General features: G+C 42.7%; 8 protein-coding genes across 8 annotated transcripts; 5 read left to right on the top strand and 3 right to left on the bottom strand.

Annotated features, from left to right (window-relative positions):
- Positions 1 to 335: 335 nt before the first annotated feature.
- Positions 336 to 2253, top strand: EAF01_003497 (uncharacterized protein; the record flags this gene model as incomplete). Its single annotated transcript, XM_038911751.1, has 4 exons — positions 336 to 436; positions 497 to 579; positions 844 to 1269; positions 1343 to 2253. The coding sequence occupies 4 exons, from the start codon at positions 336 to 338 to the stop codon at positions 2251 to 2253; spliced, it is 1521 nt and encodes a 506-aa protein (XP_038772986.1).
- A 316-nt stretch (positions 2254 to 2569) lies between these two features.
- EAF01_003496 (uncharacterized protein) lies at positions 2570 to 4572 on the bottom strand (the record flags this gene model as incomplete). Its single annotated transcript, XM_038911750.1, has 4 exons — positions 2570 to 3550; positions 3609 to 3719; positions 3771 to 3820; positions 3873 to 4572. 4 exons carry the CDS (start codon positions 4570 to 4572, stop codon positions 2570 to 2572), a joined length of 1842 nt encoding a protein of 613 aa, XP_038772985.1.
- Positions 4573 to 8115: 3543 nt separating this feature from the next.
- Positions 8116 to 9507, top strand: EAF01_003495 (uncharacterized protein; the record flags this gene model as incomplete). Its single annotated transcript, XM_038911749.1, has 1 exon — positions 8116 to 9507. The coding sequence occupies one exon, from the start codon at positions 8116 to 8118 to the stop codon at positions 9505 to 9507; it is 1392 nt and encodes a 463-aa protein (XP_038772984.1).
- A 992-nt stretch (positions 9508 to 10499) lies between these two features.
- Positions 10500 to 11420, top strand: EAF01_003494 (uncharacterized protein; the record flags this gene model as incomplete). The annotated part of the gene is made up of 1 exon (XM_038911748.1): positions 10500 to 11420. The coding sequence occupies one exon, from the start codon at positions 10500 to 10502 to the stop codon at positions 11418 to 11420; it is 921 nt and encodes a 306-aa protein (XP_038772983.1).
- A 2534-nt stretch (positions 11421 to 13954) lies between these two features.
- Positions 13955 to 15205, bottom strand: EAF01_003493 (uncharacterized protein; the record flags this gene model as incomplete). Its single annotated transcript, XM_038911747.1, has 1 exon — positions 13955 to 15205. One exon carries the CDS (start codon positions 15203 to 15205, stop codon positions 13955 to 13957), a length of 1251 nt encoding a protein of 416 aa, XP_038772982.1.
- A 487-nt stretch (positions 15206 to 15692) lies between these two features.
- Positions 15693 to 17676, bottom strand: EAF01_003492 (uncharacterized protein). The gene is made up of 4 exons (XM_038911746.1): positions 17383 to 17676; positions 16814 to 17037; positions 16461 to 16736; positions 15693 to 16404 (listed from the first exon to the last, which is right to left on the bottom strand). Exons 2-4 carry the CDS (start codon positions 17000 to 17002, stop codon positions 16033 to 16035), a joined length of 837 nt encoding a protein of 278 aa, XP_038772981.1. The 5' UTR covers positions 17003 to 17037; positions 17383 to 17676; the 3' UTR covers positions 15693 to 16032.
- A 468-nt stretch (positions 17677 to 18144) lies between these two features.
- Positions 18145 to 18411, top strand: EAF01_003491 (uncharacterized protein; the record flags this gene model as incomplete). The annotated part of the gene is made up of 1 exon (XM_038911745.1): positions 18145 to 18411. One exon carries the CDS (start codon positions 18145 to 18147, stop codon positions 18409 to 18411), a length of 267 nt encoding a protein of 88 aa, XP_038772980.1.
- A 2141-nt stretch (positions 18412 to 20552) lies between these two features.
- Positions 20553 to 22853, top strand: EAF01_003490 (uncharacterized protein; the record flags this gene model as incomplete). The annotated part of the gene is made up of 4 exons (XM_038911744.1): positions 20553 to 20900; positions 20937 to 21134; positions 21190 to 21561; positions 21626 to 22853. 4 exons carry the CDS (start codon positions 20553 to 20555, stop codon positions 22199 to 22201), a joined length of 1494 nt encoding a protein of 497 aa, XP_038772979.1. The 3' UTR covers positions 22202 to 22853.
- Positions 22854 to 24591: the final 1738 nt, after the last annotated feature.

Genomic DNA, 24591 nt, shown 5'->3' with positions numbered 1-24591 from the left:
CTTTTACTCCCTTCTCAGATCTTCTATTAAACACTGCCACTCAACATATCTATCCATCGCCAGGAACTAGTAAACCACACCGTGCTCTGAAATCTGTTCACTCATTCCTCGTCATCATCTCAAACCTTTTCATTTCTAAGAACAAACCACTACGTGTCCCGAAATCTGTTCACTCAACTCCTTTCTCCATCTCTGACTCACTCCATTCCAATTTCTCGCAATGATAACGTGAAGCTTTCTCTCTCTTTCTCTTTCTCTTTCAATTCCGAAAATTGAATCCTTTAAACTAGATCTTGAATATTCATACACCAGAAATCAAGTCTCAAGTCTCAATCATGAATCGTCGTATCGTTGTATTTTCAGGCGGAAGTGCCGCCAACAGTCTCGTGGATGTCTTTGGGAAAGTTGCCGAAGAAAAGGCCTGTTCTCTGAGTTAGTAAGTGCAAATTCGATTCATGGATATGTGTGTGAGGAAATGAAATTAATGTTTCTTCAGTGTCATTCCGATAAGTGATAATGGAGGCTCTTCCTCTGAACTTATTCGTGTCTTTGGTGGTCCTGGTATCGGTGATGTGAGAAGTATGTTACTATCTCATATATCTCAGTTCAGATGTTTCTCAACGTGCCTTTAAGACAGGCTGGTTCTCTATCAAACTCTTTCCAAGTCTTCATGAAGACTCATGAGGGTGGTTTTGGTCACGTGACACAGCGAGACCCAGTTTGGTTCGAGCCGTCATGCTATCAAGGGGTCGAAGTTATGATACTACCAAGTGGTCAAGTCCATGACAATCATATAATCAAAATATCAAATACACCTCAAACAGAAGATTGACCAATATCTAGGTAGACTAGTCCGACTTATCCCCGAAGATCCCACTGGTACCAATCCCGAGAGATCCGCTCTAAGCACTTTCTTCAACCATCGTCTAGATCCCTCCCCTCAAGAAGCCAAACAGGAATGGCTAGCCATAGTCGAAGGTCACTCTCCTTTATGGAGTGACATCACCTCTGCCAAGCGTGAACTAATTCGTTCCTTTCTCAACACCATAAACCTCGAGATTGTCAAGCGAGCTCGTCCCACCTCTGTCTTTAATTTTCAATCAGCCTCTGTAGGCAACTTGTTCTTGACGGGTGCTCGTATCTTTACAGGTAGTTTAGAGGCAGCGATTTATCTTTTATCAAGTATTACCGGTGTGAAAGATAATGTCGAGGTTATCCCGGCAATCAATAGTAATTTTTCATACCACATCTCTGCAGGATTACAGGACGGTAGGATCCACCCACCCAGCTCTCACTACTCACGTGAAGTATTCATCATAGCCGATTTTTGACATATTTTTAGGTACGATAATTGTCGGACAAAATAACATCTCCCATCCCATAGCCCCAACCTTTGTCCCTACGCAGCCCGTCTCCCCCGCCACCTTTCACAAGCGTCAATCCATCGACCTTTTATACCACGACCGCATCGAAGACGCCAATCTCCCCGGTTCCCTCCCAACCCTTCGCAAACAAAACATCCTTTTTCAAAAATCTCACACCGAGGAGCTCTCCTCCGCAATAGAGCGAATCTGGTACATCAACCCCTACGGCCAAGAAATTCGTCCTACGCCCAATACCAAAGTTCTCTCTGCTCTTCAGGACGCTAGTTGCGTAATTTATAGTATCGGGTCTCTATACACTTCTATTCTCCCTTGCTTGATATTAAGAGACGTAGGACCTGCGATTGCGGATCCGAAAATCAAGTTTAAAGTACTTATTTTGAATGGATGTCTGGATCGCGAGACGCCGGGATATACGGCGAAAGATTTCATCCAAGCGATTGTTCACGGCTGTACTGGGAATGGAAAGGAAGAACATGATCAAGAACACGAAGATCTTGAAAAGGTAAAGGAACAAGAATGGAAAAAATATATCACGCATGTAGTATATCTGGAAGGCCCAGGCACACCGGTGGTAGATAAAGCGGAGCTCAAGAGTTTGGGTATTGAAGCTGTGAGAGTCTATGGACGAAGGTCAGATTCTGGGAAAGAGGGACAGGGCGTAATATTGAAGAATCCTGTAATTGATGCGGTGAAGAGTGAGGATGTGGGGAATGGAACTGAAAACAGGGTGAGAGAGGATATCGTGGGGGCAATAGATAAAGATGATACTTCGGGAATGAGGTATGATGGAGTTGGATTGGGACAAGCGTTGAATGCTATTATGGGAGGCAAACCGGAGAAGTCGAGGAGATATACTTTTATTGGTTGATTGTAAATTGAATTATTAGTGTTTGGTTACAACGGATGGTTGGGAAGTTCTTGTTTGGACGGTTCATTGCGGATAGATTGGAGATGGAGTGAGTCTTATTCCTATACCACGAAATTGTACTTTTAAACCTGGAAATATATATTTACGCTCCCTCATCTACCGAGTAGCAAACTATTAAGTACAGTCACCAGATTTGATTTACGCAACCAAAGTATAAGTATTCCATCAAACAGCCATACCAAATTTTCCCTTTCCCCTCCGTTTTACACCCCAATCCCAAACATATGAGCATCATCGCCCTCATTCCCGCTCCCCATCACTCCCCAGCTTCCGGCCCACTCATCGCCTTCTCATCCTCATCCATCTCCGGGTCCGGAATGCTCATCCCCCAATTATACGTCTCAGGATCCAAGCCCGCCTCCAACATTTTCCAATAATTCTCCTCACCCATCCACATATGACCCAAGCGATCATAATACTTCAACAGTCCCAAATTCCTCGCAACCCCCCCGGGGACATCGATTCTCCGATCGGGGATATTCACACTGGGTCTCTGATCGATCATGGGCGGACCATGGGGATACCGCTCCGGAACCTGCGGCTGCGAGCGCGGATACGTCTCGTGATCGACCTCGGGCAGATCGTCGCCGGTGTAGATAAAATCCTCGTTGTAGACTTTTGCGCTCACATAATCGGGGGTGAGGGTGCGGGGCGTGGGCGGCCAGGCAAATTCTTCCACGTCGTAGAATTCGGAAAAATCTTTCTCCCAGCTGGGTTGGGGGGTGCGGAAGTGAGGGGGGGCGAGCGTGGCGAGGGCGAAGAGAGGATGGATGGGTGGGTATTGGAAGATTTGTGCGTTGGGTTTGTGAGGTTTCTTGGGGCGGTGCAGTTCATTTTCTCCTGGTCCGGGATAGTCGGGATCGTTGTACAAGAGGTCGTTGTCACGAAACCCGTCGTTGATGTAGTGGAAGAGATTTAAGGGACGGGGGCGAAGTTCGGGCTTTTCCTTCATGCATTCTTGGACGATTTTGATTAAACGTTCGCTGTAACTTCTGGGTCCCGGTGCATTTACTCTACTGTCGCCCTCGGAGAGAGAATATCCGTATGTTCTTGGCGCGGTGTTGGTATACTCTCCAAAGTAATCGTCGCACCAATCTGGATCTTCGGGATGGATCGCATGTCTACCAAAGTTTCCTCCGTGCATCAGAAGACGGATGATGTTTGCAAATTGAAATATATTGCTACATGTGCCATGGCGGAATGGATTTACATGCTCTGTTTCGGCAATGAGTTGTTCCTATAGCCAGATTATTAGTATGCTGTGAGGAATACGAAGAAGGATTTCTTCAACTCACGGGAGCCTGGTAGCCCGGTCGACCATTCCTTTGGTTTGGGAAACTATACCTTCCGGCATGTTGTTGTTTAGTAAACTGAGGAACCTGAAGCGCGTCCCCGAAATCGCACAGCTGTGAGGATTGTTATTCATCTTTCCCAGAGGCAAATAGACTAATACATACTTTAAGTACCGGAACACGGTCTTTCTCATAATTCTTATATCCAATCAAAACTGGATTCAATGTCAGAAAAGCCAATTTTCATATCCCACAAGGGGAACCTACTATTGCTCGGCTGAATATCGTAATGGCATATCTCCATTTCCCGTGTTTCCCAAAGGGACCGCCTCTGGCGGGTCGTTCTCGGAATCTCACTGCCACAATCCATCATCAGAATCATCCTCGTAAACTGCCTAAAGATGTTCCATATATCAATCTCTTCGATAAATTCAACATTATTCCTATCGAAGACATCCAAGTCATAATACCGAGTCTCATCCTCGGGCGAAAGACTGATCACAATACCAGGACAATATTCCAAGAATGAGATCGCATTCCGATTGAGTGGTTCACTCTCTTTCGACGGCACTGTTTGGTCATGGAAATGCCTCAGAATATTGTGGGGCCGGTCGGGTATGCAGTCGCGATTGTCATAAGGGTGCCAAGCATAGTATCCAGAGAGAAATTGGAGAAATCGTCCTTCACTAAGGAACCCATCATAATTTTCCGGATAGCCATTGGGTCGACCTCCTATAACAGGCCGTCGCAATTGGATCTTGACAACTACATCTTTAGTGTGGGGAGGATTGTTATCTTCACCTTCCTGGTCTTCGTATTTGAAATGTGCAATAATTGCTCTATTGGTTCTGCGGATTCGTCCCTGGTATTCCCAACGGGGTCCTAGACGCATATCCCAACTTGGCTCGGTCCTCACAAATTCTCGAATTCCGCCTCTCCTTGTAATTGGATCCTCCACGGCAGCCATGATGAGAAGTTTGTGAATTTTGGAATCAGTATGAATTTGTTGGAAGTGATTTGATGCCTTTAATTTGAAGGAAGCCAGTATGAAATGCATTGCTTGAAACAAAGGCTACATCAAATGATTTCTACCTTGAATGAAATCCCGCAACCGGTTGAGATAGTACAAAGCAATCTGCTTGTTGTAAAGAAATGATTACCGGATTTGGCTAAACAAACAAAGGTCTCAAAAACTTACATTGTACAAACCGTAATGTTTGTCTTTTTTTCCAACGAACTACGCTCGAAGGATAGTCAACATGTGGTAGACATATTTTTCAGAGATATAAGATTAAGGCTTGACATCTCTTCCTGGTAACGGTAGTAACATAAGAGCCTTCATAGAGACGGTATATCTTCCAGACATCCTGATATTCAGAGTATGAAGGATGACTGACGATTGTAGTATAGGGTTGAAGAATGAGTTGGAGAATGAGCCGAAGACAGAATCAACCGTCTAAAATTCCGTGAGAGACTAAAGCTCAAGCTTAACTTTGAAACTTTTCAAAATTCAATATTTAGCTCTGCGCAAGATAACGATAGTTCAGTTCATAAAACGATCTTCAATTCTTTGAGATTTGAGCGCACTAGGAACACTTATATCCAGTATCTTTCGGATTTGTAATGAGCTCGTATGTATACACGTCGAAAAACCCGACAGTCGTCGACTCCTCACAATAAGATCATGCCACATCAGGAAACCCCTCTAAAAGGGTAATAATTCATACTGCATTCCCCCCCCCTACTCTTTTGATCTTTTACCCTTAACTTCACGTTACCAAACTCCAATTAGTCTAAAGAATCAATTCTTATCTATATGTTTCAACAATCTCTTTCACCGCACTCGAAATGCACCGTATTATGTTCTGTTTACACGTAGGAGAAGAAGACGCCAAACTTGATCAACCTAATAAATTCCATAATAATTCAATCACAAATAAACTATAAAAATTTGACAGGATTGAATAAATCCTTGGATATTGTTTAATTGATTCTCTAAATTGAAATGAAACAATTGATACATTGAAGAACTTTGCCAGTGGTCAATTCCGGTCTGTTATTTCGCTTACATAGAGCACGCTCCACCATCCCACAGCTGTCAAAGCAACCAAGTGGATACATGTCAATTTGAAACATATACTGAATCTACAGCGCCAATACTATCAGAACAGTAACTGATAACGCCCGTTTGGCTTAGCGGTAAAGCGCATCACTAGTACTCGTACATGATGAGATCCTAGGTTCGATTCCTAGAACGGGCAATTAATCATTAAATGATTCCTATGCTTTTGCTCTCGGGTGTGTAGAGGGAGGGAGGAGTAAGAACGAGCTGATAAAGAAATTTATTTTTATGTTAAGAGAGTTATTGTGGGGCTATCTTTTGCGGGTTCTTGTGGGGTTTGTTCTCTATATTTTTCAAAATGCTATCTGTCTATCCATCAATTATATATACCTACCTAACTAAGTATACATACATACATACATACATACATACATACACATATATAAACACTGATAGTAATGATTTTTACTTCCAAGGTAACTCGGTAGATAAATAAGCTACTTACACACTGAGATGTATATAATAACAAGAACATCTTCAAACCTTCCAACTCGTCACTTTATCCTTAACTTCTATTTCATTCCCTTCTTTCCTACTATTTCAATAGAAGTATCAACAAAGAAAGTTTTATCAGATCAGGGAAGCTCGATAGAAAGAAGCTCGTGGGCGATATCTTGTAAAGCTCAGATAACTCTAATGTAAATATCATCTCCCTAACTTCTACCCTCCTCGCATACATCAATCCTTATACTGTTCCTACAAAAAATTAGATAGATAATCAACCCACTTCATCTTCAAATACCAAAAGTTTTCAATTACACGATCCCCCAACCTCCAGAAACTCTCCATATCAACAGCGATTACCTACCTACCTACCTCATACATCTACAAACCCCAACCCCATATCCACTCATCAAAATCCCACTACTTATAAACATCCCACCACCTAATTCCTCACCATCCAAAACATATTTCACCCCCCATATTCCCTCCAAACCACAGATATAGATAGACAAACGAGTCGATTTCTCCATCCAAGCCGTATTCACACCTTTACATTTCTTTACCAATCTTCCTCTGTACTCAATCAGGACATTAACACATCAACATCCACCCATCCAGTCCCTGAATAATATTCATCTTCGAGAATATAGATATTAGCAAAAAAATACCTGTAACTTATTTTAAGACGCGAACGGGTTAATTAATGGCATCTCGATAGATATATATATTTCCGCACATGAAGAGGTGGGGTAATAAATGAACGTTCTCGCTTGATGATAAGGGGGTGGATATCTCTATATCTATCTATCTATCTATCTATCGTTCGATCTTTAGCTATGTAGGTACGTGGAACGAGAAGGGGGTAGAGAGTCAGAATGTTATTAACATTTCATAGCTAGGAATGAAGTATCGGGCGATGAGAAGGTATTAGTTATAGTCTTTTCTTTATCGTCTTTGTTTATTGTATTTTAGAAGGAATTAGAGTATATGTAGTATAACAATCAGGAAGTTTATTCGAGGAATGATGAAAATGATATTCGTTAAAGTGATGGTTTTCTACGCCAATACTTACATCATGCTTTACAGAATAGAGAGAAGAGTGCTACAGAGAATCCGCAAGGTACGCATGTATACGTTGCTCTCAAGAACCTGAAACCATTCACACTTACACACAAAATAAAGATTGATTCCCCTCGCCTATACACGTGGAAATATGAGAAGACCGACAATGAACATACAGAAAAAAGAACAACTTGTAAGTTGCTTCTGAATATAATAAATTGATACAACCATCCGGGATCGGATCATAAGGCGCATGACTATCGATTAGAAACAGTCATAAACATGTTGTCACGTACACAAACACTGAATCAAGCTCACCGAAAATGCGAAGACGTTTCACCATGTTGTCGTTAAAGATAATCGATATATCATTCACATATAGGGCAACTAGCCCCTCATCATCTCCTCTGTTTCCGACCAAGCCATCTTCCGTTCCTCCCTGATTTCCATCAAGAATTATGAATCACAGACGCAGAAAATGAATTTCTGTCTCACCCCGCAAACCCAGGTCATTCCCCTATAAAATGCTGACCGCATCTCCGCTCGACATTAGTGAATACCGTGGCGCAGTCCGCTCATCTGCTTTCCACCCCTCCAAGAATACTGATTCACGAGCCACCGTATCTATACCCGTACTCATACCTCGGTCTCTATAAGAAGGACTTCAGATGGCTTAAAGTCCCCGCAACCTCAACTTACTTACACCATTAAAACGCCAAACAACTTTAACCCTCAAGCAAGTTGCTTTCAATAATACTTCGTAATATCAACAAACAATAAACTGACTTACCTTTCTTTCCTTTATCTTTATATTTTTCTTCCTCCCACATATCATATATTTGATATCTCATATCTAACACCACGTTTTTGTGACACCAAATCATGACTCACGGTTCAGACACCATGTCACTCCCTGACAACATCTTCTGCTGCAACTGTTGCACAGAAGTCGATACTCGACACTCCGACAAACCTTATCATGATCCCAACAAGCACTTTCACAAAACTATCTACCAATCATTCCTCAATTTTGCAGCCCGATTATCGGCAACCAGAGATCATCTTGAAATGGTCCGAGCTCATGAAGATGCTGAACGTCAACGCCAGGCTGCTCAAATCTGTGCAGCAGTCATCCCAGACCAAGAGGAATCGGAGTTCATCTCGATGACGCTGTCGGAGATGATTCGAAGCTATAATCCTGATCAAAAAACGGCCAATCTAGCCCCACCTGCTTCATTAGTTTCCACCAAATCTCCTACCCCTCCATTAGCATTGAATAGTGCATTCAGGTTACCCTCTTCTCCTCCAATCTCTCCTTGCATCACACCGGCCAGACCAATCTTAGCCCAGAATCGCACAGATTTCCGCTCTTCATCGAATAGCAATGCGGTATTCGAAACACATCTGATGACGCCACCACCTTCACAACCATCTTCAAAGCCTAACTCTAAGATGCCATCTCTTTCTTCAGGTATTGGGCAATCTTTCGTGGAATTGCTCAGAAACAAACCTAATGCTCTCCCATCATCGGGCATCCCCAATCTCGGATCAAGCATCATTGACTCAAAAATCCCCGAGTGGAGATCCCGTGCGACAATGCAAGCTATGCAACCCCTTATACAATCTCCCACTCCTTTTCCAACATCCCGTCTTGGAACATCTCCAAATTCTCCTTGGGCATCTGATCCAACACTCCCTCCAGATCGTGATGGGACGTATGGGTCATTCCAGTCTTCGACAGCCACTGAGATGTCGGTACCGCATCAACCCCTGGCTCTCACCAGAAATGTAGGACCAACTCAGTATTCAACTCCTTTCAAACCCTTCGCCGATATTTCCTTCGATGATTTCAGAACTGTCCACGTACCATATTGGACACAAACAGAACCAGAACCTTTTGTTCCTCAACGAGTTCTTTCTCCATCCAACTTAATTAACAATCCACTCGTTACCAACCCCCCCCCAACATATGTGATTCATATCACTTCTCGTCAAGACTATGGCAAAACTGAATCTCATCGATATTTTGTCTGTCCCACAGATCTAACATCTGACTGGCCGGAAGTCAGTCTACTCCAATGGTTTGCAGCTGGAGTTGGTTATGGCGTCAAAGCCGAGAAATGGGACCATAAATGTTTGCAACATCAAAGATTCTTCCGAATGGTCTTGAGACCCAATTTAGCGATGCGAGAATGGGGTTTGGGTAGACCATTAGAGGAGTTGCAAGCCGAATTAGCAAAGTTGAATGCAGCTGCGGCATCTGGAGGTGTATAGATTTGAGCCATGGTTGTTGTTTGCGTATATGATTTTTGGGATTCTTGGCTACTAGCCAATGCCGTTGGATTTTTCTTTTTGCGGAATATTTGAATCTGACAGATAATTAATGGAGAACTTGGAGGAATGAATGCGTGGAAAATTGAGATAGCATTGCTGGCGATGCTTTTGTGGCTCAGATGAGTCTACCTTGGAATAGTAGTTATATTGGTCTTCCGTATAGATTGACTTTCCGCTTGGGTGGCTTTGCATACTATCGTATGTTCGAAGGTAATTGCAAAGACCTTGCGGACTAAAGTCTGGATCTTTGAATTTGGGCGTTCTTTATTGCGATTAGGCATTTTGAAAAGTAATGCAAAGCGTTGAATCTATTTGGAGTTTGACTTGATCGTGATGTGATTTTAAAAGGTGCTTCCTCGAACGTGATATAGCTTCCTTTTCATGGAATGATAACTTCATAGTGAATCGACTGAGAATATATAACATAGGTAGTGAAATAGGTCTCGCTACTCACTCGTGGTTGATCCTGCCTAGATAAGGTGAGAGGGTAATAAGAGAGAGGTCTTGAATTGCTCCAATAGAACTTCAAACAGACCAGAGTTCCTAACCTGCTAGTAAAGAATGAATCGTACCTTGTTCAATAGCACTCACTATAGTCAACATACGTAGTATCACACTCTCACTACTCACTCACTCTATTCTCATCTTTTCATATAATAAACAACACCTGCTCATCTTTCCTTTGAGATTACGAAATCAAAATAAAGAGCCGAGCTTTACCCTGGAGACAAGCTAAAAGCTAGCAAGCTCCAGCTCCGAGCCTCGGTATTATCGCGTAACATCTACTTCCGACCTTGCACCTTATCCCATGTTCATAGGTATCCATCTATCCAAGTAAACAAAAACTGGAATTACCTCTATTTTTCATTTCTCTTCTTATATATATCTTTTCTATACATCAAACACATATATCTACATCTACACCAACCAGCATGTCCGAAATCGGCGGGATACCACCCGCCGAAACCTCCCCCGCATCTGCTCTCCCTCTCCCCATCCCCACACCATCTCCCCCACAGATTCCCACACCACAAGCACTACAAAGCTGGCTTCCTTTATACCTCTCCAAAACCGACAGCGTGCTCACTCACCTCTCCAAACTCCTGAGTACCCCCTCCGGAACCGATGTTCTCCTCTGCACAATCGGCTACAGTTCCCTCCTCACCTCCAACCTCCTTTCCCGTCTCTCCCTCCATCAAATCCGCCAAGCCGCTCGTCTTCTGATCGAAAAAGCCATTGCGCTTCCTCCTAATACTACCATCGTGCTCTCACCTTCTACTATTCCCGTACCCAGTTCTCGATTATTGTCATTAGCGACTCGATTCAAGGCGTTGAGTGCATTGATATCCGATTTCAGAACATTTGGACGTCTTTGGGGGCTCCTCGCAATATACAAATGGGCAAAAGCGACGTGGAACAGTCCGCCTGAAGACACATTGATCAGAAAGATTGTAAAGATCCAAGTACTTGTGAATCTTTGCTACCAAGTTTTGGAAAACGGCGCATATCTCAGTTCCAAAAATATACTTGCTTGGGATAAAACGAAACAGGCGAAAGCGGGGATTTGGAGTGTGAGATGTTGGATGGTGCATGTGGGACTTGATATTGTGAAGTTGGGCATCGAGTATGGAAGAAGAGATAAGGAGATGGCGGAGGTGAAGGGAGAGAAAGAGAAGGAACATAGAGAGTGGATGGAGAGGTGGAGGAAGAGTTTAATTGTTAACTTGGCTTACGCACCTTTGACTGTGCATTGGAGTTTGGAGGGTGGTTTGGTGACAGAATTCTGGGTTGGTTTATTGGGAACTGTGGCTGGAGGAACGAGTTTGAGATATTTGTGGAGAAATACTGTATAGAAAGTTGTAGCGGGGAGGAAGAGGGAGGAAGAGTAGAAAGGATGATGGTCAAATTGGAAGAACAATTAAAGAACATGGCCATGATAATGCCAAAAGTAGGGGATCAGGGTGAAGACAAAAATATGAAACAAGTGTTTATTTACATCCAATGTACTGTATCTAGTATGTTTACAAACATCCATCCATTACACACCACAAACCTCTATGAGTACAAGATATCCTATATACAAAGCCTACCCACCAGCAACTCTAACAAACTCCCAACTCATGCACCAAACAAACTTCATCTCCTGTCCCTCTCCAATCCCCAACATTGACAAATATATCAACTATCCCCATCCTCAGAATTCCAACCCGCATCCGTCATACTGCAGTGCACTATACCATATTATATCACACACACCGACGGGATCTCGCATTTATATATCTATCTATCTATCTATCTATCTATCCCTCATCTCCCTCATCAAAGACGGAAACAAAGACGGAGACGGAGTATCCACCGCCTCTAATTTGAATACCTTCCTATTATGACTTAACTTACCCTCTTGCAAGAGAGATATGATTTTAAGCTTCGAGACGGTATTCGTGTTAGAGTTCTAGATGAAGTATTTTTGAAGAAGAAAATGATTTTGGGGGCACTGGGACACTGGGACACTACATACACACATACATGTATACATCTACACGCATACACACTATACCTATGTAAATACCATTAACCAGCTATTTATCTTCCTGAGAACCTAGGATCACACAGCATATATCTGTTATGTACTACATATCATATCTGAGATCCTCTACGCTGTCAAATATATTAACAAATAAGCGAGTTTGCTATGAACAACATTCTCATTCTCATTTTCATTCTCATTCTCACTCATAATAAATAATCATGAATAGATTTCCAGATATCCGGATTTTTCAAATTTTCAGATCCCGATATCGTATAGTGCAATAAATGACAGTACAGTACAGACGTACGATACGATACGATACAATACGCCTCGCATATAACCACAAACGTTCCCTCTCCCATCCGTCACACGCACCGCGCTGCCAGCACACACATGTTTCCTACCTCCATACCTGTAGGTGCCATTTGTGTGACGCTTCTTGCTGGTGTGTATTTCTTGGTATCGATTGGTATTGGTTGTTGGTATTGAGATATGAGGTCTGTTTGCTATATTCATGTGCAGTGCGGTGTGGGGGTGGAAATATGCAGGTCGCCTTTTTGTCCTGATTTTGCTTGCTTTCTTTTCTAGGCGGTATCTATACCTCCACCTTCGACTATCCCTAGAAGTATACCTGTAGCCCCAAATCCCAACATAACAGCAATAGTCAAACAACAAAGTGATAAAGTAGCATAACATGAGATCATCATAAGATCACCACATCTTCACCTACCAATGAGATAGCGAAGACCATCGGAATGCAGCGTGGGAAGATGCAGTATGGAGGATGGAGGATATGTGTGGATTAGAAGAAGGAATAGAGAATAAGGAATGCATAGATTGGAGAATAGATGGAAGAAATGGAAGCTGGGAATTGGAAGGCGTAACTTACATATCATTCAATAAGTCGTATATCTCTATTTTTGTTTTTATCTTTGTCTCCATCTCCAAACTCCAGAGTATACATAATAAATCATAATAGCTTCCAGTTACACGATAAAGCAACTCTACAAATCCCAATAACAAATATCCCCTCAATTCTTGGAGTCATTAGAGAGGCATTAGAGTATCCATCTCTACAAACTAGATAAATAAGATTTAGACAATAGCAGTATAGCAGTATAGCAGTATCAGTCCTAATACATTATCACCACCAGCAATAGTAGTATATACCTAGTAATAGTAAAAGACCTACTATAAAACACCTATCTACACCATGTGAACCACTTATTCAAATCAGCCAGACAATCTTCTCCTCCTCCTCCTCCCAAACCCCCAACACCCAATACCCAATACCCAATACCCAAAACAAAAACCCCACCTAGCACTTTCTTCATCAATCTTCCCCACTCAGCACATCTACACCACCTACACCTACAAAATCAACCCAATATCAAAGCAAAGAACCACCTACCCTACCCAATACAAGTCCAAATAGAAGTACAAGTACAAGACCAAAGATCTTCACACAACACACCAAATAATACCAAATAACATAACACAATATACCAAAATAAACTAGCATACAATTAAAACATTACCTATCAAGTATACCTACTATACTATACCTACCATACGATACGATACTACTCACTGCGTATTTGACTGACTTCCTGACTGCCTGACTGACTGACTACTTACAGAACATTATTCTTACCCTTCCTCTTCTTTCATCTTGATCCATTGTTTTATGGCAGAAATGACATCACTTGTTTTTCCAGTCTGTCCTGTCCTGTCCTGTTTGATTATCACTTCAAGGATTTTCCTCTTATTTTCCTCCTCCCTCTCCACCTCTCCACCTCATCATTATACTCTTCCACTCCACCAAATACCCATCCCCATTCCCCACCCTCGCCTCCCCTAAATAATCCTATACCCCTCCCCATCCGCCTTCCTCCTCAACCCCAACAACTCAAGCAACCCCGTATGAATCTCCGGATGATCCTCCACACACCTGATATACATCGCAAACCCCTGCAACTCCTCCCACAGTCCCCACCCCTTAATATATTTCTTCAACCACTCCCTCAAACCCTCATCCACCTTCGAGCTCATCATAATCGTCACCACAATCCCCGTCAGAGTACTCCCACTCACAATATTATCCGAACACTGTTTCTTCAACTGCGCGAGCGATTTCTCCATCACGCTCTTGATACCCAGCGAGGAAGAAAGCACATTAAGCGTAACGAGATCGTGGGCCGAAGCCGAAGAGAGGATTTTTTCTTCATTAATGCACGAGAAGAGGGAATCGAGAACGGTATTTGGGATTTCATCTTCTTTTTTCTTTTCCATCATTTTGACGAGGGAATCTTCGAATTTAGCTTGATCGGCGAGAAAAGATTTCCGACACGAATATGTTTTGCCGCGAATCACGATATCTTTTGTTGGGAATCCGTATTCTTTCTTGTTACTTCCTCCACTACCTCCACTACCTCCACTACCTCCACTACCTCCACCTCCACTTCCACCTCCCGAATTAGATTTTTCCTTACTCCCACCCCCGGAAGAAGACGATGCAGATTCCTTATGTCCTCCACCCCCAGAGCAACAATGATTATGCAGATCCATCGCATGTGAATGTCCACGATTATCATGATGACAACCGACCGCCAACGGCGCAAGGGGCAAACGCAAAACTTCACATTCGTGGCAGGGACATGTATAAGGTTCCTGCGTACACCCCGCTACCACCCCACCTCTCCACGGATCCCTAAACATAGCCGAGGGATCTACAACTTGTACTTGCGGTGCGTGTCGCATGCGCGGATCCATTAGTGGATGACCATGTGCGTGTGGAATTCCATGGTAGGAAATATCTACACTTCCTCTCCTAATCGGCACGACCATGTTCATGTTCATGTTCATATCATTGTAGTTTCTTCCAGCGCCACCTCCACGAGCAAGTGCTCCATGTCCGGCTCGGGCGCCGAATACAGGGACAGGTATCATAGCACCTCCTCCGAGGGCATTATAGCCATTATCGAAAGAATTGCGTAGGAGAGGTCCGTGATGGGCGTTTCCCCTGGCACCACCGGGATATCGATCAGATGGTGAGAGGACGCGTGCTCGTGGAGAGACGTATGAGGATAAAGGTATCAATGCTGACATTGCCCCAAGTTGTGTTGAAACTGAGTGGGCTGGCTTGCGAGTGTTATGAGCGAAGCGAGCCAAAAGTAGTGAGTAGTAAGTATTGGGTGAACAGTGTATAGAACGAGAGTTGTGAGGAGTAAGAGAGAGTGGCGAAGAATAAAGCGTGCGTTTGTTAAAAGTTCAAGCAGACTCCAATGTTTTCGTTCAAAGGTCAAACTAAAATGATGTAAGAAGTAACGTATGTACCGAAAAATTGAGATACAGAGAATCGCTTCGACTTTATCCTGATCCTTTTCTCCCGTCCATGGCTTTGCCTCTCAGTAATATCGTAGAACACCCGTTATTGTAATCATATGTTGTGTTTGGGTGTTAACGACAAATGACAAGAATATGACTTACCTTTCCGTCTTCATGTCATGTAGCAATCGCATCCCACAAAGGCGACGTGTTAAATAACAGGGTGCCTTCGGCAGATTGCTTTTCCCAATCCACCCAAGTATTACCTAGCATTCACATTCAGATGGAAGAGATTGACAAGCAAACGCCCATTCATTTCTACCTATAACCAATGAAATCGTAAAAACTATACAACAGGTGAGGTGAGGCTTTTTACGTGGTATTGTGCCCCCCGAGAAAGAAGCAAGCAAGGCCTCGCATGGACCACAAGGATATCTGCAAGCGGTCGCCACCCATAACCAGTAAATCTGACCTCGTGCCAAATTGAGATCCGTGAACCGAAAATACATTATGATAAGGAAAATTTGCGACAATAAGCACAGCCGAATTTGGTTCATGTTGTGCTATTTGATCTTAATGACCCCCTTCCCCTTCGTCCCTTCGTAAAATTAGTAGTCGCGTTTCTGTCCTGGTCCTCCCATTTCTCTTCCTGGTCCACCATGTGGTCCAGGGTAGTCGTCGGGTCTTCCTCCTCGAGTCTCATCGTAGTGTCTCTTGCGAAGAGCTGCGAGACGCTTCTTCTTTGTGGTCGCGTTCACATAGGTTCCGATGGTGAAAGCAATGACGTTGAAGAATGGAACCCAAGTGTGCTCGGGAAGGAATTTCTGTGCGAAAGCTAGAGCGAGAGGAGAAGTAATCCAGCTGACTCTCATAACTGGCATGAAACCAGCTCTCCAAGTCGCATGTACTTGATGAATAGTCCTTGCGCCTGCAATAAGTGCCATTGAGATCAAATACACTGTATTTTGAATTGGAGCAACCTTGATTGATCAATCGTTAGCTTTGTTTACATAATAAACAAACGAGCTGAACTTACAACTAAATTGCTCAAAAGAATTTGAAGAACCTTGGCCTTCAAACTCGTACGTCCAGCAAATATCTTTTGCAAAATACTGATCAATACATGGCCTAGGGGAGCACTGATGAAAGCACCATATGCAGCCATTTTGGGTACTCTAGACGTGAAATAGTGGCCATCCTTGTTACGATCCTTCGAGATCCATGAGGCCAAAAGTTCTTGTAGGGCCGATAATGTGCCAGAGGTAAGCATTTTCGTACGAAGAGGATTGGTTTGTAGCTCTTTGAGATACATCTATTGAAAGATAACATGATTAGTGACAGAGAAATTTGATTGCGCGATGGGTGGTTTCCCCAAGATCAATGGCTCACAGATAGATATCCTCGTGTTCCTTCATTGGCTTTGCCTCCAGTTAATGCGACACCAACATTGTGTCTTAAGTGATGGCCTGGTAGGTGGTGGTGATGATGAACTTCCTTGACATCGATCGCTGGCACGCCTTGTATTCCTGCAAGAGGACCGGTGGTCTTTATGGTATCTTTCTCGAATTTGACCGACATTGTGATGGGTGAGAGGTCATTCAAACCCTCGGAAGCTATTTAATTGAACAATTAATTAGTATGAAAATTCGTGAACACTCGTGAATGCGACTTGTTTGATTCAGACGATGATATCGGGAAGTTGAAGAGATGAGGAGAAGAAGAAACAAGCTCTCTTTCTCGCTCTCTTTCTCACGCTCGTTGTTTATGATGCGGGAGCCGAGGTGAGCCAAGGTAATTGGAACAGTTAAGAGTTCTGGATCGAGGCGCAGACAGGGCCCCCTCTTCTTCTCTTGAGGACTAATAATTGCGCAAGAGAATGGATAGATGGATAAATAGATTTTATCTCTCTGTGCCTATTGTTTGGGAATAATGCGGGGTGTGGATTAAAGTGAACTGACCTTTTTGTCGGGGGGGGGGATATTATGTATTATTGATGTACAAGTAATTGCAGTAAAATTTGTTGACACGATGTTTATTATTCTCTTGCACAACCAATTGAGATTTGTTGGCCCAAAAGGTTTTAGTCGTTGGAGGCTGGGCTGAGTGAGAAAGAGGAGAGAGGAGGGATTTTTGGTGGCAGGAAAAAAAGTAGCTAAGCTAGGTAGCTGGTCAGGTCAAGAAAAGGCTTTCTCGGGTCGGATATCAACAGGGTGTAGGGTAGGTAGGTAGGTAGGTAGGTAGGTAGGTGAGGTGGTAGGAAGGAAGGATGGATGGATATATGTGTATTAATGGCGATGGAATATTATGGACTCGCTTTGAGTTTGACGCATTAATAGTACCTAGTACGGCGAAGGTAATACTAGCTGACCTCCAGTAAGTGTGAGTTCAGTACTGATTTGAATTTGAATTTGAATTTGAATCCGACTCTGAGTTGCAATTTGATTGGGATGGGACGGGAATGGAATGGGATAGGATAGGATAGGATAGGATGGGATGGGAAGTGCGGAGATTGATCTAAATGATTTAGCGGGTTAACAAGGATTTGGTCTGGCTTGAAAAAGTTATCTAGTTCTCACCGAATAGAGAGTATGCAAGGTGCACGATGCAAGGCGCAAGATACAAGATACAGGATATACGATATAAAGCAACAAAAGACTGTCGAGTCGAGATAAGAGAACGTAATCGAGCGTTGATTAATAAGAGTCGAAGTGGTTGAATGAATGAGTGATGATGATGATGATGATGATGATGATGATGATGATGATATTGATGATGATGATGATGATGATATTGATGATGATGATGATGATGATATTGATGATGATGATGATGATGATATTGATGATAATGATGATGGTGACGATGGTGCTTCTTTTCTCTCGCTCCTTCTCTCTCTTCGGTTTCTGTTCGAAATTCGGATCGCCTTCACTTCCAACACCATTCAAACGCCACGCAACCCTATTGAATACCTTAAACCCCGAGAATGAACTTGTGAAGACAGATGTGGATGTGCGTATCGAATTAGGAATAATAAATTATAATAATGTTTGATGAGAAAACGAAAGTCAAAAGCCTTTTGCCGCCCGCATGGTCCTTCTCTGGGAATTAATATTAAAAGATACGAAGGGGTCATGTTTTGAGTAGACGGTCCGAGGTACCACTCAGCAGGTATTTAAGGGTATTCAAGGTACAGGAATTCCAAGGACGTGCTAAGATAGATATGCCGTAGGGTCACCATGCTGCTTTCTTTTAATTAGTTGTCGTTTTCCGTCTCCATATAACGTTATGTTAGAGCGTCGCTAGGTCTTCAGGTTTGATTCATATCATATCATATCATTCATTTCATTTCAATCATCCACTTCATCCACTTCATCACCTCATACAGCATCCCCTTCTCCTCTCGCTCCACTGTTGCTTCCTATCATCTTTGCTCCTCTCGCTTCTCCACCCACTCCCACTCCCACTCTCTCGAAATGAACAAATAACGATCATTCCGCTCCCAATTGATATCTCCTCACATAGATCTACCCCAGGTTCGTGCATTGGCCAGCTCAAGCTCAAGAATATTGTTTGGTACATCTCCATATAAACGCCTACTCGCTCACGAAGTCTAGAATTTTATGAATGATGGGATGATCAAATGAGAGACACGTGTGGGACTGGAATGACAAAAATTGTCCAAGTTTTGAGACATCACAGTTGAAATCTCTGCAACTTGGAACTGATAAAGCACTCCAAAACCCATACACCATTATAGCTTCATGCTAATGGAACCATCCATTGATCCATCCAGCGTATTCGTCCTGTCATCATGTATGATTACGTGTTGTGAGGTACAGTACCGTATGCTCGAGTTTGATCCTTACAAGATGGCAATTTATCTATCCTGACACTCGTCCAGCCAGATCTTCAACCGTTCCTTGAATTCTGGGTTGCATCATGAAGCATAAATCCGAACTTTCATAAAATATCCATGGAAGGAACTTTGACCATTCTTAGGATTATAAGAACAATTGCAACTTGCAAGAGAATTCGCCAAGTACGCTCTTTGAGTGCAGATGTCCAAAGCTGCAGAGTAATTCGGAGCAGGTTGAAGTAGCATTGTTGCAGCTTTCATTCCAAAAGAAAATCGGTTGAAGCTTGCATGTTGAAAACCCCCGAAGAGCAAATATAAAAATAAACTCCTGCGCTCAGCAGAGCTCTGAGAAATCGTATTTCAGAAAATTATCTCTCCATAATCGCATCAAATATATATGCGTAAGCAGTATTAATGATGATTTGCGAGTGGGATTGAATGCTGGAGTTGATCAGGCATGGCAAGTGTACCAAGTAAGTAAATGGCTCGGGTAAGTGCTGGGTGAGGTTGGATGAGGGAAGAGGAGAGAGGAGAGAGGAGAGAGGAGAGAAGACAGAAGACAGAAGACAGAGGATAGCAACAGTGCACTTTATTTTCTATCCTTTCCTCCCTTGGTACGAAAATCATCAAGACCAATTTTCAACTTGGTTGATGTTTTGATCAGACCACTTTGAAAATTGCTTGGACCTTTTATTAGAATGGTAAGAACGATTATCTCCCACACAGCTGGTTGTGGGTGTAAGAATTATCAAAAATGACATTTTTTGAATGCGACACTTTCCTTTTTCAAACTCCAATGAGCTGAACAGAGCCATCCAATAACAGGAGTGATAACAGCAATGATAACAGCAATGATATGGATGGTTGGTTTTCATCTCAACCTAATTTCTATATGGAAATACATCGTTGCAGTTATAATTCACTTTTTCATCTTTCATTTTTGATATCTTCTTGTCTCCGTGCCTATTGGTTATATCTTCTCTAAGAAAATTGGGGCAAATACTCAGAATTTTACTCTCGAAGCGAGTCAAGATTGGTCTTGGTTTGGGGAAATAATAAGAAAATCCTTTTACAACCTACCTAGGTACTAATATATTCGATCAATCAACCTCGAATTCAATCTTTCTATATCCATCTCAAGAAGTCCATCCATTCAATTGAACAACTTCATGTTCAGACATTTCCAAGCCTTGATAGTGAATCGTTCCCTCATTTCAATTTAAATCTTCTCAAAGTGTTTGTTGGAGCTTCTTGGTCCTCCCAACACAAATCATGGCAGCAACCAAATCAACAACAAATACTACAAGCCATACTACAACCCGATCCTCAAAGTTACCAGTTCGACGTACATCAGCATCTACAGCCGGTATTGTCTCCTCAATGACTACTGCAATGCCAACCAATACAAATCGGCATTCTTTGCCTGCTTTGGCAGAGAATACCAGGCGCACTGCACAAGTTACAAGAAATGTGCAATGCACACATTTGACTACCACGCGACTCTTCACCAAAGAGTTTCGATGTGGCATTTGCTTTCGAGAAGGTTCGTTTGGCTGGGTTTGGAGATGTACTCAGGATCGGGAACTTATGTTAGAGGATGATATGGATCATGGACACGCAGTAAGTTTTCACCGAAACAATACCTTATCTGCTTAGGATGGTTCATTGACATTGATGAAGAGTCAAGAGAAACTCGATGATCTTTGCGATATTTTCCCAAGACCAACTTCTCCTCGACCACGTGGACCAGAGGCACGTAGATCAAGATTCAGTTTCTTCGACGAAATCAGCAGCAAAGACCTCAAAACTTATTCACCCTCACAGATCCAGACAATTCTCCAACAACGTAGTCATGTAAGTCCTCGACAACCTCTCTTTCTTCGAAACGCTTTCTAACATTCATAATCAGCTTCATGATGTACTTGCCAATTCTGAGGAGCCTGACCTTACACCATCGAACTCTTCCAGTAACATCCCACGATTTTTGTTCAATCCTTTTTCCCGCCCATCTCCAATCACCTCGCAAACAGTGCCAAATTTGAGAGTTACTAATCCACGCCCATGGTTGCCATCAAGAGGTACAGAGTGTCAGTTCAAATGCTGTCATACTTGCCGACCCACACTCCTTGATCGCAGCTATCTTAGTCTCAATGCCATTGCAGATGATGACTTACCCTGTACCGCCACCACTGGATTTGGATTCAATTTACAAAAGTTTAGACCAGTGGCCAATGTTGATGTTGTTAAACATTTGGGATTGAGACCAAATCCAGTTCCTGCTGTATGTTCTCCTTTCGACCACCCAAGTTTTTGACATGCAAGAATAAGAATTAACTTTGACACAGGAACCAAATAGACCACGATCCCGAAACTTGCGATCTCAACGACGAGCAACTGATCTTGGTCTTGGTATCTTGACTGATCGATCGACTAACACATCCAACTCCAACAATATGAACACCAATTCTTCACCTCCTCCAACAAATTCCTGTAACTCTGTACCTCAAGTTCCTACACCTTACCATCGATCAAATTTCTTCTCCGAGCCCCCTTCTTCTACCACTGGATCATTCCCATCCTCTTCTTCTGACAGTACTTCAACATCTGATGAATCCAGTTCTTATCATCTCCCTTACGTTGGAAGATCGGCCCCTGTCTACCACTCAAACAATAGCACCAATCCATCCAGAACAAAGGGTTCCAACATCGTTCAAAATCATGCAGTACTCATTCCCCTTCCTGCACAAAATCCATCCGAAGTCTCACTTCTAGCCACACCTACCACACCTACTTTAATGGAAGCCACCGAGTCCGATGGTCACTTCTTCGGCGCAGAACCATTGGAGGTAGAGGATGGAGTTGCGGTTATGGAGGAGGGTGTTGGTTTACACGTTCCAGATGTTTTGATTACACAATATTAAAACAAAGACCTGAAGGAGTAAATTCAGGGAAATGGTGGCGGAAGTGGTAATGTAGCTAGATGGACAACGAAATAGGGATTTCGATTTGGGGTTTCTACAGTGCGGTCAAAACGAATAACATGATCACGAACAGGATGAAAGTCGATTGGCTACGGTATGGGCTTCGCTGCACTGATTTGCAATTGCACCATCAAAGAACGGATTGGATTTCTGTTATGAAATTGGGTTTTGCTGTATGCAATGGAGTACGACAGCGATGAACGGTACAAAGACTTGTATGGAGTATAATATGAGGGACTGGATCCTTACACTATAAGACGAAGTCAATATAACTTGATGCGAAGGGAAATGATACAAGAACGATAACACGAAGGATATAAACGAAACTTGCATGGGGTATAATGATAGGGTGTGTAGGAAAGGGCACAGCGAATGATATTGCAGGAAGGAATCGAGAGTTTTCGAGATCCTAGGGATAACCACTATCAATATGGTGCGAGCAGAAGTGGTATTTGGTATGGATATGTACACATCGCAGGTCTACATGCACGTTTAGATTTCAACAGTACCTAGGTACCTATGTAGTTTCAAACTTCCACTAGCTAGCTAAATACACAGGTAGATAGATGGATAGATAGATGGTCATCTTGTCTATTAGATAGGGGAATAGAAGAAATTTCTTCAAGGAAAAACTTGAGATGTGCTTATATTGTTGATTGGGTGTTTGATATTTGGTATTTGGTATTTGGTATTCGGTACCTGATAGGTAGGTATTATATGTATGATATGCGTCTACTACGTACCCAGGTAGGTATACAAAACTAAAACACACAGTTGAGTAGATATTCGTTGTCACTCTCTCTTCCTCTCTGCCTCGTTAACTATCCACCTCCCTCTGCGAATCCTCATATACACTCCTCTCTTCCTCGTCTCTTCCAGTATCCCTCTCTCCCTCTCTAACTATGTATCTTCCTCCCCCCTCGCTGACTATATATGTCCATCTTTATTTTCTCTCCCTCTCTTCTTCTCTTTCTCTTCTTCTCTTTCTCTTTTTCTCTTTCTTTTCTTTTTTTTCTTTTCTTCTCTTTCTTTTCTTTTCTTTCTCTTCCTCTCTAATAAATTAACTATCTATTTCTATTTTTTATTTCCATTGTTGTCCCCCATCTATCCCTCTCGCTTTCTAGTTTTGTTTTAATCTTGATTTATATTATTATAATATTATCTTTCCCCTTATTTCTTCTCTTCTCTTCTCTTTTCATTTTTCATTATTATATATTTATATATATATTGTATATATGCCGCCTCCCTCCTCTCCTCATCCTCGTCTAGTCCTTCTCATCTCTCGATTTCTCCCTCGTTCCCCATTTTCTCCATATCTCCCTCTCCCTCTCCTTTTCCATCTATTTCCCACTCCATCTCTCTATCTATCTCTTCCATCCATCAATCTCTCTTCCTCTTTACTTCTCCTCGCCCTCTTTATCCTTCTCCCTGCCTCCCTTTCCCATCTCATCCTCTCTTCCATCTCACCTTCTTCTTAATATATATTATTCTTTCCTTTCCTTTCCTTTCCTTTCCTATATATCTATACATACATATAAAATACACACCTTCCACTTCTCTCTCTCTCCCTTTCTTCCTTTTCTCTTTTCTCTTTTCCCTTTTACTCTTTCTCCTCTTTTTCTTATTTCCTTTTTTTTATATTTATCTTTTCTTATCTTTTTTATGTCTTTTTATTCTCTTATTTGATTATCTTATTCTTCTTATCTTCATCTCTTTATATCTCGCTCTCCTCACTCTCCTCACTCTCCTCACTCTCCTCACTCTCCTCACTCTCCTCACTCTCCTCACTCTCCTCACTCTCCTCACTCTCCTCACTCTCCTCACTCTCCTCACTCTCCTCACTCTCCGCACTCTCCTCACTCTCCTCACTCTCCTCACTCTCCTCACTCTCCTCACCCATCCCCTTCCCACCATTTCCACCATTCCAACCTAACCCCTTCTCCCCCTCCCATCATTTCCAATATTTCCGCCCCGCTGCTGCTGTACCTACCTAGGTATCCTTCCTCCGTTACCGTGGGTATTCTAACTCTGCTACCCTAGATAGCTATTCAAGTCCTAAACTCCACAATCCATGTAGATCTATTCCATCATCCCAGCTGATCCCAACCTATTCCATTATCCCAGCGTATCCCAATCGATCTCATCATCAATCATCTTAAAATCACACAGTAGAGTAGAGCAGAACAGAGTAGAACAAAGCAAAATGGAATAAATCAACAAACTCCTCTCCTATCCTCTTCTCTTCTTCTCTTTTCTCAGCCCCCTTTTCTCAGCTCCCACACCCTCACATCCCTCCTCCCGCCCCCAAACAACCCCCTCTCCAAGAATAA

Source organism: Botrytis porri (genome assembly GCF_014898465.1).
Source record: "Botrytis porri strain MUCL 3234 chromosome Unknown BPOR_004, whole genome shotgun sequence".
Classification (NCBI taxonomy): domain Eukaryota; kingdom Fungi; phylum Ascomycota; class Leotiomycetes; order Helotiales; family Sclerotiniaceae; genus Botrytis; species Botrytis porri.
Note: the sequence above shows the minus strand (reverse complement) of the source record. Positions and strands in the feature narration are given on the sequence as shown.

Excerpts from the sequence above, each read along its gene's own strand:
- EAF01_003492 (XM_038911746.1), bottom strand. The coding sequence starts at position 17,002 with ATGTCGGTCAAATTCGAGAAAGATACCATAAAGACCACCGGTCCTCTT. Across the intron at positions 16,737-16,813 it reads GAACACGAGGATATCTATCT|ATGTATCTCAAAGAGCTACA; the intron begins GTGAGCCATTGA and ends ATCTTTCAATAG. Across the intron at positions 16,405-16,460 it reads TTCTTTTGAGCAATTTAGTT|GTTGCTCCAATTCAAAATAC; the intron begins GTAAGTTCAGCT and ends TGATCAATCAAG.